The 16,464-nt window shown below is 35.5% G+C and overlaps 1 protein-coding gene and 1 pseudogene across 1 annotated transcript; one reads left to right on the forward strand and one right to left on the reverse strand.

Moving 5' to 3' along the window:
* Positions 1 to 354: 354 nt before the first annotated feature.
* Positions 355 to 7,816, forward strand: LOC110726347 (DNAJ protein JJJ1 homolog). Its single transcript, XM_021905814.1, has 3 exons — positions 355 to 3,356; positions 7,090 to 7,148; positions 7,258 to 7,816. The coding sequence occupies exons 1-3, from the start codon at positions 1,623 to 1,625 to the stop codon at positions 7,313 to 7,315; spliced, it is 1,851 nt and encodes a 616-aa protein (XP_021761506.1). The 5' UTR covers positions 355 to 1,622; the 3' UTR covers positions 7,316 to 7,816.
* A 219-nt stretch (positions 7,817 to 8,035) lies between these two features.
* LOC110726346 lies at positions 8,036 to 15,824 on the reverse strand (annotated as a pseudogene).
* Between the last annotated feature and the right edge of the window lie 640 nt (positions 15,825 to 16,464).

Genomic DNA, 16,464 nt, shown 5'->3' on the forward strand with positions numbered 1-16,464 from the left:
AAATTTGAGGCTAAAATTGGCAAAACATAATAAAATATTAAGATGTTTTTATCTCTAACAGAGTTTCCCCGTGTCGGATTTCAATTATGATATTTCGTGCATCTAATGAAGAAGTTTGTACTCATACGACTGTTAATCTAAGTTTATGTTTATACGTGCACCTTTGTTAAAAAGTTCATGTTGTCGAGGCCAATACTTTTGGGACTGGAAATGAAGTGCGTACCCTATATCTTGGGACGCGAGTAGTTTGGTTACGGTGTACCTTGTACTTTATAACGAGTTAACCTTTATTTTTGAAATCGGGGTGACTTTTGATTGAGGAAGCCCCAATATTTCCCATAGAATACATCTTTTGTATCTCAAATGCCTTTTTGCTACTGTGCTTTTGAAGTGATTAATTTTTTATAAATCTTTTTTTTGCTGACCTACAAAAGATTTAACTGCCTTTTTATTTTCCGTCACTAACGTTTCTTCATCCTCCTTCACCTTCCTTCCACATTTCTCTGCAACAATGGTGGAATCAGCCCAACATCACAATAGATATCATCTCCAACACCACTAACGCTGCAATAAACTCGATCCCAACACAGGAGTCGTCGAATCTCACGAAAAATATCGAAATTAAGGGTGTTGTTAACCCCAAAGGGTAAGTGTTTGTCATTTGCTAGCAAGCTTCCCTCTTCCATTGATTTCCTTGAACTCCATTGTAACAGAATTGATAGCTTCATCAATCTTGTAATTTTTAGCGGATCTACTGACGGAGTTAATCTGCCATCTCATACTAAACTAATGGCATGACATAAATAACCCAAAGCCCCACTTTATCTTGATGATAGACATGGGGGCGTTTATATAATGGCATTACAATAATATATCGCATTGGAAATCGTGCCAAAGTATTAAATTTTTTTTTTGGTTTTTGTTTTGTCTTTTTTTTAATAGCTTTAAAATTATATGGACGACGTTAACTCCTTCACCCATACTCTTCTTCCTCCCCCAATCACACCGGTCTGCCATTGAAGGACCCGGAGCTTTCCTTCACCTGCCACCTTCTTCTTCATCCTCGATCACCCATCCTCCACCACCATGCCAACCACCATATGCCGCCGAACTAAACGAAAACCCTAAGTAAAAAGGGAGAAACTAAAGGGCAAGGTCAACCCCAAAGGGTAGGAGTTACATTAGCCTCCATTGAAACTTCTCCCTGAGCTTGAATTTCAGTAATTGAAGTTTTTGAAATTCCCAATGAAGCTGTTGAAGTGAATTTCCGTCATTAATGGCTTTCCTCAAGCTTAACGGTGTTAATTATTGAAATTACAAACTTATCCATACTTAAATACGCAAATAGACAATTATACCCTCAGATAAACTTGTATTTTCTCAATAACCCATCTTTTATCAAGGAAAAGTCTAACATGCCCCTTTGAGATGAGATACATGTATTTTCTCCTTTTGATTAGCTACGGAGGAGTTGACGAGCGAATACCGTTGTTTCACCCAAACCTCTACCGAACCTCACAAAGACACAAACCCTGAATTAGTTATACCTCTCTTCACATTGACAACACCTACCTACAACCTACCCATCCCATCTCTTCTCCGAGCTCAAAACAAACACAACAATGGCGGCAACCGAGAAGAGGTGCTATTACGAGGTATTAGGCCTCCAACAAAGCTGCACCCAAGACGAAATTCGCAGCGCCTACAAAAAGCTCGCCCTCCAACGCCACCCCGACAAGCTCATACAATCCGGCATCGCCTCAGCCGACGCAACCGCCGCATTCCAAGAGCTTGTTCGAGCCTATGAAATTCTATCCGACCCGAAAGAGCGTTCTTGGTATGATTCACATCGATCCCAAATCCTATTTTCTTCGAATTCTGGAAGTGATTCTAATTCCAATTCTGATTCCCCATTCCCTGATTTGTTTTCCTACTTTTCTCCTTCTTGTTACACTGATTATACGAATCCTAAAACTGGGTTTTACAAGGTTTATGGTGATGTATTTGATAAAATTTATGCGCATGAAATTAAGTATTGTAGGTTGATGGGGTTGAATTTAGGGTTAGTTAAGGAGGCCCCATTGTTGGGGGATTTGAAATGTGATTATAGTCAGGTGAATGCGTTTTATGGGTATTGGTTGGGGTTTAGTACTGTTATGGATTTTGGGTGGGTGGATAAGTATGATGCTGCTGCCGGGGAGAATAGGAAGTCGAGGCGGGTGATGGAGGAGGAGAATAAGAAGGTGAGGAAGAAGGCAAAGAGGGAGTTTAATGAGACGGTTAGGGGTTTGGCGGAGTTTGTGAAGAAGAGGGATAAGAGGGTCATTGATATGATGGTGAAGAAGGAGAAGGAGAGGGAGAAGAAAAGGGCGGAGGAGATGGCGAAGAAGAAGGAGAAGGAGAGGGAGAAGTTGGAGAGGGCGAGAATGTATCAGGAGCCAGATTGGGCTAAGGTTGAGGAAGTGGAGTTGGAGGATTTGGAGGAGGATGGGGAGGGAGAGGAAGAGAGGAAGGAGTTGTATTGTGCTGCTTGTGGGAAAAAGTTTAAGTCGGACAAGCAGTGGAAGAATCATGAGCAGTCAAAGAAACATAAGGAGAAGGTGGCTCATTTAAGGAAGTCTTTCATCGAGGAAGATGATTTCGAGGATGTTGAACAGGTGGATGTTGATGGTGGAATTCAGCATGAAGATGAAACTGAGCCTGTGGCAAAAATTGTGGATGATAAGAATGATGTGGCAGGGAATGTGGACAGTGAGAACGTTGTCATCGATGATGGTTTTGTGTCTGCAGAGGATGATGTTGATGAGTTAGAAGAGAGGTTTCAGGAAAGTGTTGGGTTTGAGGAGGGAAAAAGTAGATATGAACTCCCTTCTGATAAAGAAGATGGCATTGGTAATGATGAATTGAATGATATTGGACAGTCTCCTGGTGGATCCGATGATGAGTCAATTGATCTTGAAGCCATGATCTCTGGTCGCTGGAATAAGAAGCATGTGACTTCAAAGAATGAATCTTTCGAAAGGAATAATGTTCAGAGTGAGGATGATATAGAGCCTATGGAGTATAATAACAAAAAAGTAAAAAAGAAGAGCAGAAGAGCCAAGAAAGAGAAGGACAAACCTTTTCAGGCAGAACCGTCAAGAGTAGGTGATAATGTTACCAATGTACCAGTTATGGAAAACAATGGACTCAGTGCTTCAGATACAGCAAACAACGCGGATGATGATCAAGTTGATCATGACCCACAAACTAGCACCAAGGCCGGGAAAAAATCTTTTGGAAGGAAAGAAAAAGGTACCATCAAGCGAGATACTGAGACAAAACCAAAGAACTCGTGTAAAGGAAGGAAACAAAAGGTGAGTAGTATAACTAGTGTTAATTTTTTCCAGTACTTTGTAGCAATTTCCTGCTCATTGTTTGCGATGATCTTTGTTTTCGACATTACTTCTATCATGTGCAATTATCATATGCAATAATAATATCCATCTTGGTAACTTTTAATTTTTATTTTTTTCTTCTTATGTGATATCTAGTTTGTATCCTGAAATAGTATTTGGTTAAAAGTAACTTGAGAGATGCAAACATTTGTTGCTGAATGGAGAATAATATTCATTTCTTGAGGAAGATTGGGTTATTGTTTGATAGGGAGTAAATATAAATAAAAGATATTCTTCATTGAAAAAGAATTTCAGTACCATCAAATACCTTTATGACCATAAGATCCACTGAAAGCTGCTTCTCACTTTCTTGCACATACCTGCTGGAAGAGTTGCTTCTCTAAATACTATTCCCTCCACTATACTTTCCTTTTCGGGTGTCTTAATATAATTTTTCCATTTCCTATTGTGGTGTTCCAAAATAGTCCCTCCTTCCCACCATTCTTTTCCCATTGTGAAAATTTCATTGGAATTAAGAAATTTTGGAACATGTATGATTTGCAATTATTACCTTACATTTGTAATTGTGTTTTTATTGGAAATTACATGATTCATTGTTTGGGGAAGGATAAACATTTGCAATTGTAATCTTTTTGGAAATTACATGATTCAATGTTTTCGGGAGAAAAAACATTTGCACTCGTATTTTTATCCTCATTTTTCCAGAAAATTGTACCCATTTTATGCATGGGAAAATGAATCTTGGTCTTTTTTGCAAGAATGTGTAGAATGCAACAATAACATCTGTACTTTTATCTTCTCCCAACATTGGATAGTGTAATTTCCAATAAAAATACAATTACAAATGTACAATAATAATTGCAAATCATAGATGTTCAAAATTTCTTAATTCTTGTGAAATTTTCATATTTAAAAAAAGTATAGTGGGATGGGGGAAGTATGATTTACCCACCCTCAAAGGCACCCTATAATTATGAGCATATGACTTGTGTGCGTGTAATATGCCCATATATCTATTTATTTCTTGCTTTATATCCCAATAGTTAAAACGAAAGGAATTGTGTTCTTGATTCAAGTGCAATTACTAAATATAATAAGGATTGCATTCTGGAGGTATTAAGTTCCTTTATGTCTTATTGATCATTGGACTAACACGAAATAAATTCAACGCTCACCTAAACGGATCGTATAAGGTCACACATAATGTGTTAGATCAAACAAAAGAAAAACCGAGCCGAAGTTGGGCTTGATGTGGCCAACCAAGTGGAGTGGAAAAGGGGAGTATTAAGTTACCCTAATTATAGTAATATGATTATATATTTGGGGATTTGGGAATAAAATGTATACACAGTATATTTCACCCAAAAGAAATTACGTATAATTTCTCTCCCTCCCGCTCACATAGCCAACTCTATACTCCAAGGAGGAGGTGGTTTTCTTTGGTCGGTGGAGGTTTGATCTACATCGATGGGCTATTTGTAGAGGAGCGTCGGTTGCGGTTCTAAATCTCTAGAGGAAAATCACGCTACTAAGGTTGTACTCTAATCTATTTTGTGATCCTTTAATTGTATATGCATTTTGATCTTGGTTTGAGTGCTATGGATATGATACATGAAAGTTTGCTCGGTGTAACTCACATACCATATAGGGTTTTAGGTACTTTTAGCGAAATTTCATGTGTCATGTACATTGCACCTTAACCAAGATCAACATGCATATACAATTGAAGGATCATATAATAGATTAGAGTGCAACCTTTGTAGCGTGATATTCTTCTATGCAGACTTGACTTTTCAGGAAATCTAGAGCTGCAACCAAAGCTCCTTTACAAATAGTCCACCGGTGTAGATTAAACCTCTACCTTCTCTTTGTTGGAGTAAACAATCGGCTATTTGTGAGATAGGAGAGCGAAATTATATGTAGTTTCTTTTGGGTGAAATATGATGTGTATTACAAGTACGTTTTATTCCCTAATCATATACTCATATCATTAGGGCAACTTCCATTTGGCACACTAAGCCAAACATTGGCTCGGTTTATTTATTTATTTTTTAATCTAACATTTTATGTGTGACCTCATAAGATTCGTTTAGGTGGGCATTGTGTCTATTTTGTTTTAGCTCAATGGTCAATATTGGTCTTTAGTAAGATATAATGACGACCCAAATAAACAAACTTATTATCTCCATAATCCAATCCTTATCATATTTAGTAATTGCCCATGAGTCGAGGACACAATTCCTTAAATTACTACGACCAATCCACCAATGCTATAATGTATAGTATAATGAACATAAATAGATGATATTTTAAAAATATATTTCCTCATATGATTTAATTAGTAAAAAGAATATCCTTGTGAAAGGATAAATTTTCAAAAACATATTGATGTACATATGCATAGTTCTAGTTCCTATCCTTTAATTTTATATATACAAGTTTAGATACATGCGTGCGTGTGCAATATAAGTAATCTATCAAGCTCGATTCCCTTTCTACAATATTATCTCCTTAATTCTAATTAAAAATATTAGTGGGTTTAAAAATTGTTGATAGAATATTATAAAGAAATATGTTATTAAAAAAATATGTTGATAATGTCATGTAGGCTAAATAATAAAATTTGACTTCCCTAAAAAATTTTAAAAAAGAAAAGATGAAAGTTATTTTTTTTTAACTTTTTATTTTTATTTTTTTTTAACCAAGATAGTAGTTTTTTGTCAAGGATGGTAGTTTTTTTTATTCATTTTTTTTAACTTTTTATTTTTATTTTTTTTTTAACCAAGATAGTAGTTTTTTGTAAAGGATGGTAGTTTTTTTTATTCACAAAAAAAAAAAAAAAAAAAAGAAAAAAGAAAAAGAAAAAATGTGAGGGGGGTATTTTGGGAAAGTGAAATTTATTACCCAAAACCCCCTTTCACTTTATATATAGGATATATCCTAATATTTACCTATATATTGTACTCAATCAATTGATTGAAATGAATCAGTTAATTTATTGCTTTTTCTTGTAAGAGTAGGTATGATTATTGGATAATCCTTATTCATGGTTTGCTTTTTGCTACAATTTTATACTCCCTCCGTTTCATAATGTTAGTCCCATATATTATGTTTTGGGCGTTTCAAAAAGATTTACCCATATTGAATATGTTCCATTTTTAACTTAATTTTTTTGGAATTAATTGGTTGTGGATTGATGTCATGACTCTAAGCAAGAAAATTATGACTTGTGCTTTCCCAAAAAAAAAAAAATCAAAAAACTTAAATAAGGTAAACTAATTATGAATTATTTTGTACTTTAATGTTAGATTTCAAATATTCTTCTTTTCTTATTTTATGTGATTGATTCCATATGAGACTAACATTATGAAATGGGGGGAGTATTAAAAAAATTAAGTTAAATGTTAGACCATGCTAGATTAGTCCTCTTGGAAGTTCTATCTTACATTCTACGGTTGCCTATTTCACATTACTCTCTGCCCTAAGAGTAGAAGAGTAAAGTTGTGGCAAAGTTTTGTACATGAATCTCAAACCTTAAACTTCCATGCTTTAATGAACATATGTCTTACTTTATTACTTGATGCTGGGTTGCTGATTGATTTTTTAGGAACAAAGCTCTTACCTCTTACTTTATTTATTTAACCAGTTTGTCTGCATGCTTATACTAAACTTACATTCTGACTTGCTGCAGGAAAAATCTAAAAATCTCGAACCTGTCTGTGAAAAATGTGGGGAAGAGTTTGAGTCAAGGTAATAATAAAATTTGATGCTAACCCTTGTTTAACTAAGCTGTTGGCTTTGATGTTTGTCGTAGTCCTGGTTGTTTCAATTTTAATGTGGTGCAATCATCATTTGACAGATCTAAACTTCACAAACATTTAAGTGAAACTGGTCATGCAACGGTGAAAATTAGATGATGAATTGGAAATTGCGTCGCACAAACACATTCTTCTCCCTCATGTTGGTGGTGCTGATTAGCTGCATGAGGGTGATTATTTTACGTTCAAGAATAGATGTTGTCTTGGCCTGTCAATTCTTGGGAGCTAATATACACATATCTGTTTTTCACGGGGATAGCTTGCTTGAGTCGCTTCAACAAAAGAGAAAATTTTAGATGTAGCTAATTTTCATGTCAGGATGACCGAGATATGTTATTGTTTGTGCCATCTTTGGATGGATGTTCTTTATCTGTATTTTTTGATGGGGCAAGGGAGGTTACCTATATTAGCAAAAAATCTTTGTTCTGTGCTGAATAAAGGTTGGGGTTAGGATGATAGTAGACAAGAAAGAAGAAAGGTAACTCAAAAAGCAAAATTTTTTAATACTAAATGTTTGCATGGAACATCATAATTCATACAGTATAAATTAAGCTGTAAAGATATCTACTCCAATGAGGCAATGACTACGTTCTTTGGTCAGCTTGTGTATCCCATAATTAGATATTTTAGCTTTAACTGCACTTTTTCTTTGCCAGAACAATTGCAGACATGCCCAATTTTTATGTGTGGTTTGTTGTATTTGGTTGATGTTTTAGTTTTGTTTAGCTCTTATAGGTTGTAATTTCTTTCTTCTTTAAATGAACTCTTTGTATAATTGTATATCCATACTCGTACAATACAGAAATTGGCATTTAAAGCTGGTACAAAAAAATCACAGTATTTTTCATTCCAATCCTTCATCTAAATAATAAATTAACAGAAATGTTGATCCATCCTTACAAAGAAGACATGTTCATAGGACTAAGAAATTGATATGCCCCCCAATAACAGTCACTGAGGCAGTACTGTAGCTTAGGAAGAATAGAGTAACCAAGCCAATTTACAAATTAGAGCCTGTTTCACTTGCTAGGGCACAACATATTTACAAAATCTAGTGCTAGCACTTTGCAAACTCATCACTAGTCAATGAAATTATCCAAAATAATGATTTTTACAATAAATTAAGAATCTGCCCCGTCATCAGAGAGGTCTTGCAGCAGCTTCTTTTATGTAAGCTAATGCTTCTTTTTCAGAAAGCTGCCCTCCTTCTGACAGTCCCCTGATCAAGGTATTAGCATAAACATTGCCAGGAGCACATCGTGGTAATTTTGCAGATTTGAAGTCCTGTACATCATGCAGATCACACCTGGAAAAGAAAAAGTCACATCATTTGATACTGGTTTGTGGAACTCATCATTTACAATCCACGGATAACATAACTTGTATAACGTACGTCATGGTAAGGATGGGAACACCCTGTTCCTCGCCCAAAAAGACTACATTTCGATACCAACCTCCCTGCATTTTAAATAAATTGCTTTGGTTAGCATAGCAGATGAGTATTTTCCTTGCTCCTTCCATTAAAAACAGGAGAAATGGAGTGAAAAAGAGGGTGTTTTTTTTGGGGGGGGGGGGATAAGTAAAACTAGTGGACGTCAAAGCTAAATTAGGTCCATTATCACCCCACTTAAATCCTAGTAAATTTCATGGCAAAATCATGAAATTAACTTGAAGCAGACTATTAAAATCATATTATGGAAAAGTTCATTCACTGCTAACTAATCACTCATATTGCAAAATTATATCGAAAGTCTGGAATTTAGACGTGCACACATAATAAAGGGCTGTACAACTCACCTCAGCAATGGAGAAGGATCCAGTATTTTTAACAGCATTCAGAGCTTCCGATGTAATCCAAGGAGCATCAACATTACAACTTATGCAATTTTCTTGAAACAAAACATCATTAAACTGCTCTAGCCTGTACACAAATCAGAGTTGGCATTTTAAATGTTAGATGTTCACTGTAGCTGCTAATGATATACCAAGTTGCACACCCAACTTGGTGGGGGGGGGGGGGGGACATAAGCAGAGCATAAATTATTAATTAGCAAAGCAGAGATGACACAAAAAAAAAAAAAAAAAAAAAAAAAAAAGAGGGGAAAAGATCACTTACGTCAGTTTATACATGCAGATATAAGATTTTTCCACTGCACTACTTTCAGGATGAAGGAAAGCAACTCCAGCAGGACCCCATGTTTTAGTGTAATCATGGCCAAAGAATAATCTATGAGGAACACACTTCCACATGACATCTTTTGGTGGGCTACTGTCCATGGAACCTGAACATAACTTTTGCATACCTTCCACCTGATTACATCAGCGAATTGAAAAGCCAAATGAGGGCTGACATATTTCACATAACTCGCTATCGACTCTAGGAACATATCACAGAACCTTCAGAGTACAACTATAAGATAACTTTACCCAAAACCTCCTTGAGGACAACACAAACCACCACTCTCCAGACACTGAAAGTTGCCGTTTGAGCATGAAATTACATGCAGTAGGCTACGTATATGTTCTATTTTATATGGGACATCTAGAGGTTATACTCTGGCATACAGAAATAAACAGCATAATTACTTTTTTTTTAACAGGAAAGGATATATAGAGCATGAGGTTCATGCAAACATAAGTCAGCAGCAGCCACTAAATTAGTCCATCAAACCAATTCTGAAATATTATTTTTAGCAATTACTTGCATATAGACAACATAGTTTACCTGTCCACCTTGGATATAACAGAGAAGTCTTGGTTTCCACATATTTGAACCAAAAGATGCATACCAAATATCAATTAGCTTCTGCTCAGCTCTCCAAGAGACTGAAGCATCCTTCTGATCTGCACTCCAATAAGACAGCAAATGAAATTAGATGGGGAGGGGCAGAAAAGGGTAGTGGCTGGAGACTTCTAATATTTGCTTGGGAGATATAAAATTCCTTCTATCCGGACCTTCATCAACTTTCAGTGCTGAAAGCGGTTGTATAATATCCTTGATAGCTTCCTCAATATCTTCAGATTCAGACTCAGAGCTCACTTCAACCACCAGCTGTTTGCAGAAGAATTCAGTGACACATTAATGGAATATTGATTGTGATAAAAAAAATAAAATGGAGGTAGCATATATCTCAATTATGTATCATTTGAAAAAATAGGCAGATGAGAAGTCAGGTTAACCTCTAAGAGAATGCTTAGATTGCGGTTAAAGGTAGATAACAGTGGTAGATTGGTTAAGGTAGTGATTGTGCGAGGGAAGAAAGGGGAATTATCACCCCAAAAATCACCCCCCCCCCCGGCCCACAACACACACACTCATAATTGAGGTTAATAATAAATGGCTCATCCATTTCCCTCGTTTTATCATCACAACATCATCCCTTCTATTACAATGCCTCATCCGATTTGCTTTTTGCACAATTTTCAATGCAATATTGTGATTATAATATCTCAAGCAACATATAAAAAAAGTCTGAACATTACATATTTGGAAACTAAAAATCAAGATGTATCTAACAAGATCTCATATGACTAGAAGTATAGAAAAATCGAGTAAAGTATTATATTTCATTCGATTGTAATCTCTCAAGATTCCAAATAGGACAAACAAAAGAAAACGAGGGAGAATTTTATATGCTTTGGTCACAGATCAATGGCATATGACAAGCAAATTCATTAAGGCCAAGATTCATGAAGTTAAAGTATTACCTGAGATGCAGGCGCTTTCTGGCTTGTTAGCTTTTTTGGTAATTCATTGGCGAGGCTTGGCCAATACACACTCAATTTTTGCCGAACCTATGATAATACATGCACTTTTCATAGTAATACAGGCTCGAAAATATGCCCTCGAAGTCAAGGTGCAGTATAAAAAAATAATAAAAACCACATATACTCACATTTTCTATGACGCGCCATGTTGATTCAAATGGATAAGCCTCAGAAGATCCATCAATTGGCTTTTCTTCTAACAATACTTGCACACATGCAAGAGCGGAATTTGCCAAAGATTCAAGATGATACCCGCCTTCCAAAGAAAGTAAAATTTTACCTTGGGCAAAATCCATTAACTACAAAACAGAGTATAAGAAAAGACCAAGTTTTGGTAAGCAACAGGACCTAATTCAAAGATAGATTGTAGACTACAGCTATGTGCTTTGTCATCCTTGTTATCATGGTTGATCGTAACAGTTAACCAACAAGCATTTTGGGGACTTAACTTAGCAGAATTTTTTTTTACCAAGATTGTATAAAACATTCAACTTAACAAATACCAAACCATTAACATGTAAACAACAAAGCTTACCGGCACTATGCCATAAAGGGCAATGATTCGTACCATAAGGTCCACAATGTAATTCATGTTTACAAGCATATATGCCTAAAATTATTTAGATACCAACCTTTCTCAGCAAAACAGAGTAGCCATAAGGAGAAATACAGCAACCGCCAAGAGGATCACGAACAGCTGTTGCAAAAAAAGTGTTTTAATACCTAGAGAAACTTAATTATATAAATCTAGAAAAATGATCACAATATCACATCTACCAGCTAAAGACAATGCAACATTTTAAGAATAGAAGAAAAGATCGGAAAGTACCAAACAACTTTTTTGCATTTTTTCGAATTTCAAAACCATCAAATATGGAAAGGAACTCAACTACTCAAGCTGTTCCATGGATTTGCTTATAGTCTAAGCATACCAAGATCATATTATGACAACAAAAGAGTACAAGTTTTTAATGAAAAGAATTACTGGATGTCCTTATTAGATAAAATAGATGAATTTGTCAAAATCTCTACAAAGTTAGCATCAGAAATGGCCTAGACAACAGCTGAGCAGCTTGATTGTTCAGCAATGGTCTAATAACTAGGGACTGTTTTGGTACTACACAGTGCACACAGAAATTAATGAAAGCCATCTACCAATTTCATCTTAATCAACCTGCATCAAACCCGGCAGAAACTATAATCATGTCTGGATTGAATTCTTTAGCAACAGGGATCAAAATGTGGTCCCAAGCAGCAAAATAGTCTGGATCACCACATCGACCTTGTTCCCAGGGCACATTAATGTTGTATCCCTCCCCTGGTCCTTCTCCAATCATACTAAGATCGCCATCATCGGTTCCAGGATAAAAACATCCAAAGTCATGCCTAGAAATATAACGAGCCAATAAATAAAAATAAAAAGATTAAGGATATATGTATCCTAATTGTTTGAATTCATACGGAGAAAATGCAACGCTGGGACAATATTACATAACCATTCGAAGAATAGATATAGTAAATTTTTCTAATTTTTACCTGTGTACTGAGAAGAAAAGAACACGAGAATCCTTCCAAAACATTTTCTGAGTGGCATTGCCATGATGAACATCCCAATCAACAATCAACAATCAAGATTCTGTGAATTCCCAATTCTGCCTGGAAACAAAATAGTCAAAAAAATATTAAAGTCAATCAATAATCAACACAAACAATTCTTTTTCTTTCTTTTTTTTTTAAAAAAAAAATTCAGGTCCTTCAATAAACTGAGGGAAGGGGGCGTGAGCAGAGAAATCTCACTCTTTCATTCAGCAGATAACTAGCTGCAACAGCCACATTATTGAACATACAAAAACCCATGGGCTCATTTTCCTCGGCGTGATGACCAGGAGGCCTCACAATCGCAAAAGCAGAATCGAGCTCCCCTTTGGCTACTTTCTCTGCCGCCTATTTGGAATAGCATCAAATACTTGGTTTTAGTTCATAACAACATTAAAACAAACAACAAGAAGGAACAACACCTGGTCCCCAGCAAAAAGAAAAAAAAAGAAAAAAAAAAAGCCTTCGCAATTGCAAGAGAAACCATGAACTAGCATTTTTGTCCGATACAAATATTTGACATCCAAAGTTTATAATTATTCTAAAGATTTTTAGAGAGAAAAGTAATGACAAGAAGTTCCTCTTCAATGAAATGACTTTGACTCATGATATTAGAAATATATACTTCCTCCGTTTTTTAATAAGTGCAACATCACTACTTATGGAAATGATCCCTCTTTATCTCTCTCCTCATCACCTAGGTCCACTTCTTTATCTCCCTTTATCTTTCCTACTCAAAAAAAAAAAAAAAAAAAAAACTTCTCCTACCTGTCGCACTTGTAAAAAAAACAGAGGAAGTATGCTAATAGGGAGCCAAATAGGACTCTTGTAAGAGTTGTAACAAGGCATTCAACAAAACACCAACACTAGACAGATCACAGACTGAATTAAATTTAATTGTTATTTGTAATGGAGTAAAAATAGTCAATGACTTTTCATTAAAGATTTCAGCATAACAGACTCCCTACAATGGTATGAGCAAGGCTGCTTGCAGATTTACCTTCCCCCCTTACCCCTACAATATTTACTCCTTTCCACTGACTCTCGGTCTCTTACTTTTTCAACTTTTTTCTTACACCTACTCACTGCATCAACACTCTCTCTCCATTAACCTTAATTTGTGAGCAAATAGTAACCATAAATAACTTACGAGATTTAATGTAGTATCATTATTATTTCTATTTACTAGCCTAAATAGTTGGCTGACTAATTTTTAACACCCTTTCAACATTTATAGATTTAAATTATGCCAATCTGGCCACAGTATCCAGATCCTGCATAATTCAATTATAAGCATTAGTTACCAAATTTTAACAGTGGACAGTGTACCATAACAATCAAGGACAGCCATTAATTGGAGCAGCTCAGCATTGTGATGAACTTATTACCTCTATAACAGACCCTGCAGCTAAATAAGCTGCTTCTGATGAGCCTTTGTTAAGATAAATAGAATTATATTTCGAAGCGATCCTATCTCTGCGAGAATCAAACTGCTTGGAGCTTATATTGCGAATCAGGTCAACATGGGTTTTGGAGTGAACAGATTGTATGTATTTATCTTCTGCTTCCTTAGCATCCAAAACAACACACCTGAAAAAAGAGAAAGCAAAATATAAAATTTTAGAGTACACATTCAATAATAGAGTTGCAGTAAAATGGTACTCAAAACTATATAAGGTACTCATGAAAAAATAATACTGAACTTGTAAAGCTTTACATAAACACTGCTTTCATTTTTCAAGCAACCACAACAGGACCACAAAGAGGCTGCGGATTTGCACAAGACTATATCAGCAAACACTTTCTCTGTACTATCCCTAGATTAAAGGTAACATAAAGTTTAGGGTGAGTTAACATTTGAACTTTCTTATATTATTCTTGAAGTTACCGTTAACTGAGATTTTCAAAGGAGATATACATTGTTATGGTTGCAGAAAAATCTAACAGTGTACAACATAGCACTTTCCCACTGTTTTTGTCCATAGAAAGTTGTGGATTTGATCATTTACTTAAATCCAAGTTCCAACACAACAGTTGTTCATAAAAGTTAGATGCAAGAGGTGCACAACATCAAGCAATCCTTTTATTCTTTTGCACGTCTTCAAAGAATTTGGTAAACCATTCTCTAAAACTGCACACGTCGACAGCCTACTGGATAGTCCATTCTCCTTCAGTCCAGCAAACTCCATATAAAGTACACAACACCTTACCAATGAATTATAAAAGAGAATAACAACCTAAACTTCAATGGTGACACATGCTAGACAGCAGACAGACCTCGTCCTACAATACATCAACGAGGCCAATTCGTGGGAGCTCTCGTTACTAAATCAAAACAAATGCTACCACTTACAGAACAAAATTGTATGACCAAATCACGAAAACCCTCACAAAAGATACTAAATTTACAAAGAATAACATAGTCCATTAGTCCCTCCACCGCAGCGCCAATTTGAACTCTACAATCAAAACTTCTTTGTTATTACACAAATTCGCGCTCATTTTACTAGCAATTCTAAATAAAAAGACCTAATCATGAAGTTCCTCACAAAAGATTATACATTTACTAAGAATACCATAGTCCCTAATCCACCAAATTCAAACTCTACAATCAAAACTTCTGTCATTTAACAATACATTAATTCGCTTGTTCATCTACTAGTAAAATTCTGACCACCACGCACATTACACAATTCATAACACTATGTTCATCACAAAAATTTCATAAACAAACCCATCATCAAACATTCAAACCCAATAAAAATAATAAAACTACTTCAATTGCACAACTTTCACACAAAACAAAAACTTGACATAATAACCACATAAAAAAACAAAATTCAGCCAAAATAGCAAGCAAATAATTCAAATTAAAATAGAAATAAAGGGGAAAAAAGAGAAACCTATGAATGAGACCGGAATTACGAAGTTTGTTCCAGATAACCCTAATTCGATCAGGACATTCAGGATGATCATCACCATCAGGAGTATTATGCTTGCACATTCGTTCATCGTAAACTAACCCTACGCGTCGTCGCACTCTGTCATTTCTCTGGGAATGTCCTGCTCCTTCCGCCATTTTTTCTCTCGAATTTTAGTTGCTCCAGAAGTCAAATGTTAAAAGACTAGTCCACTCCAGTTCGAACTAAAGGGAGAAAGAATCTGAATCTATGTACTTTACTTTTTTTTTTTAAAGGATTTATTTCAAATTTAAATCACACCTCAATTTTATTATTTTTATTTTTTTCCCTTTTGAGGGATTTTTTGTTTTAAAAAAAAAAGGCAAAAGAGGGGTGAAAACAAGAAATAAAATAATAAGGCGGAACCAAACGTGGCATAGTCACGCCAACAATATCATCATACAAATTACGACTCAACAGTAGTGGGGGACTTGAATCAACTCGATCTTGTTGTTCTGACTTACACCTTGATTTGCTAGTTAATCCGCGGCATTATTTGCTTCTCTATACATATAATGTACTTCCACTTCCTACTTAGCATCTCCTAACATTTCCTTGCATCTGTTGACAATGTGAACACTCTCACCCTATAGTTGCTCACACCATTCATAGCCTTCACTAAAGCTTGACTATTAATTTGCACCTGTAGCTTCAAGGCACCATTCAAGCCATTTAATGAAGGCTTTATTTCTTCAGGGAATTTTTTTAATTATTACTTTTTTTTTAGTAGGAAGCAATGGTAACAATTTAGTTTTTATTAATTTAATAGGGGCTTTTATATAGAGTGATTTCTTTTTTTTTTTAAAAAAAAAACCCAAAACTAGAGATTATATTAAATCAGTCGCAACAAGATTAACAACACGAGACGGGATTACATTAATCCACATACACTGACCAACCTCCCAAAGTTGAAGATGAGCCAAG

Source organism: Chenopodium quinoa, unplaced genomic scaffold, assembly GCF_001683475.1.
Source record: "Chenopodium quinoa cultivar QQ74 unplaced genomic scaffold, ASM168347v1, whole genome shotgun sequence".
In the NCBI taxonomy this organism is placed as follows: Eukaryota; Viridiplantae; Streptophyta; class Magnoliopsida; order Caryophyllales; family Amaranthaceae; genus Chenopodium; species Chenopodium quinoa.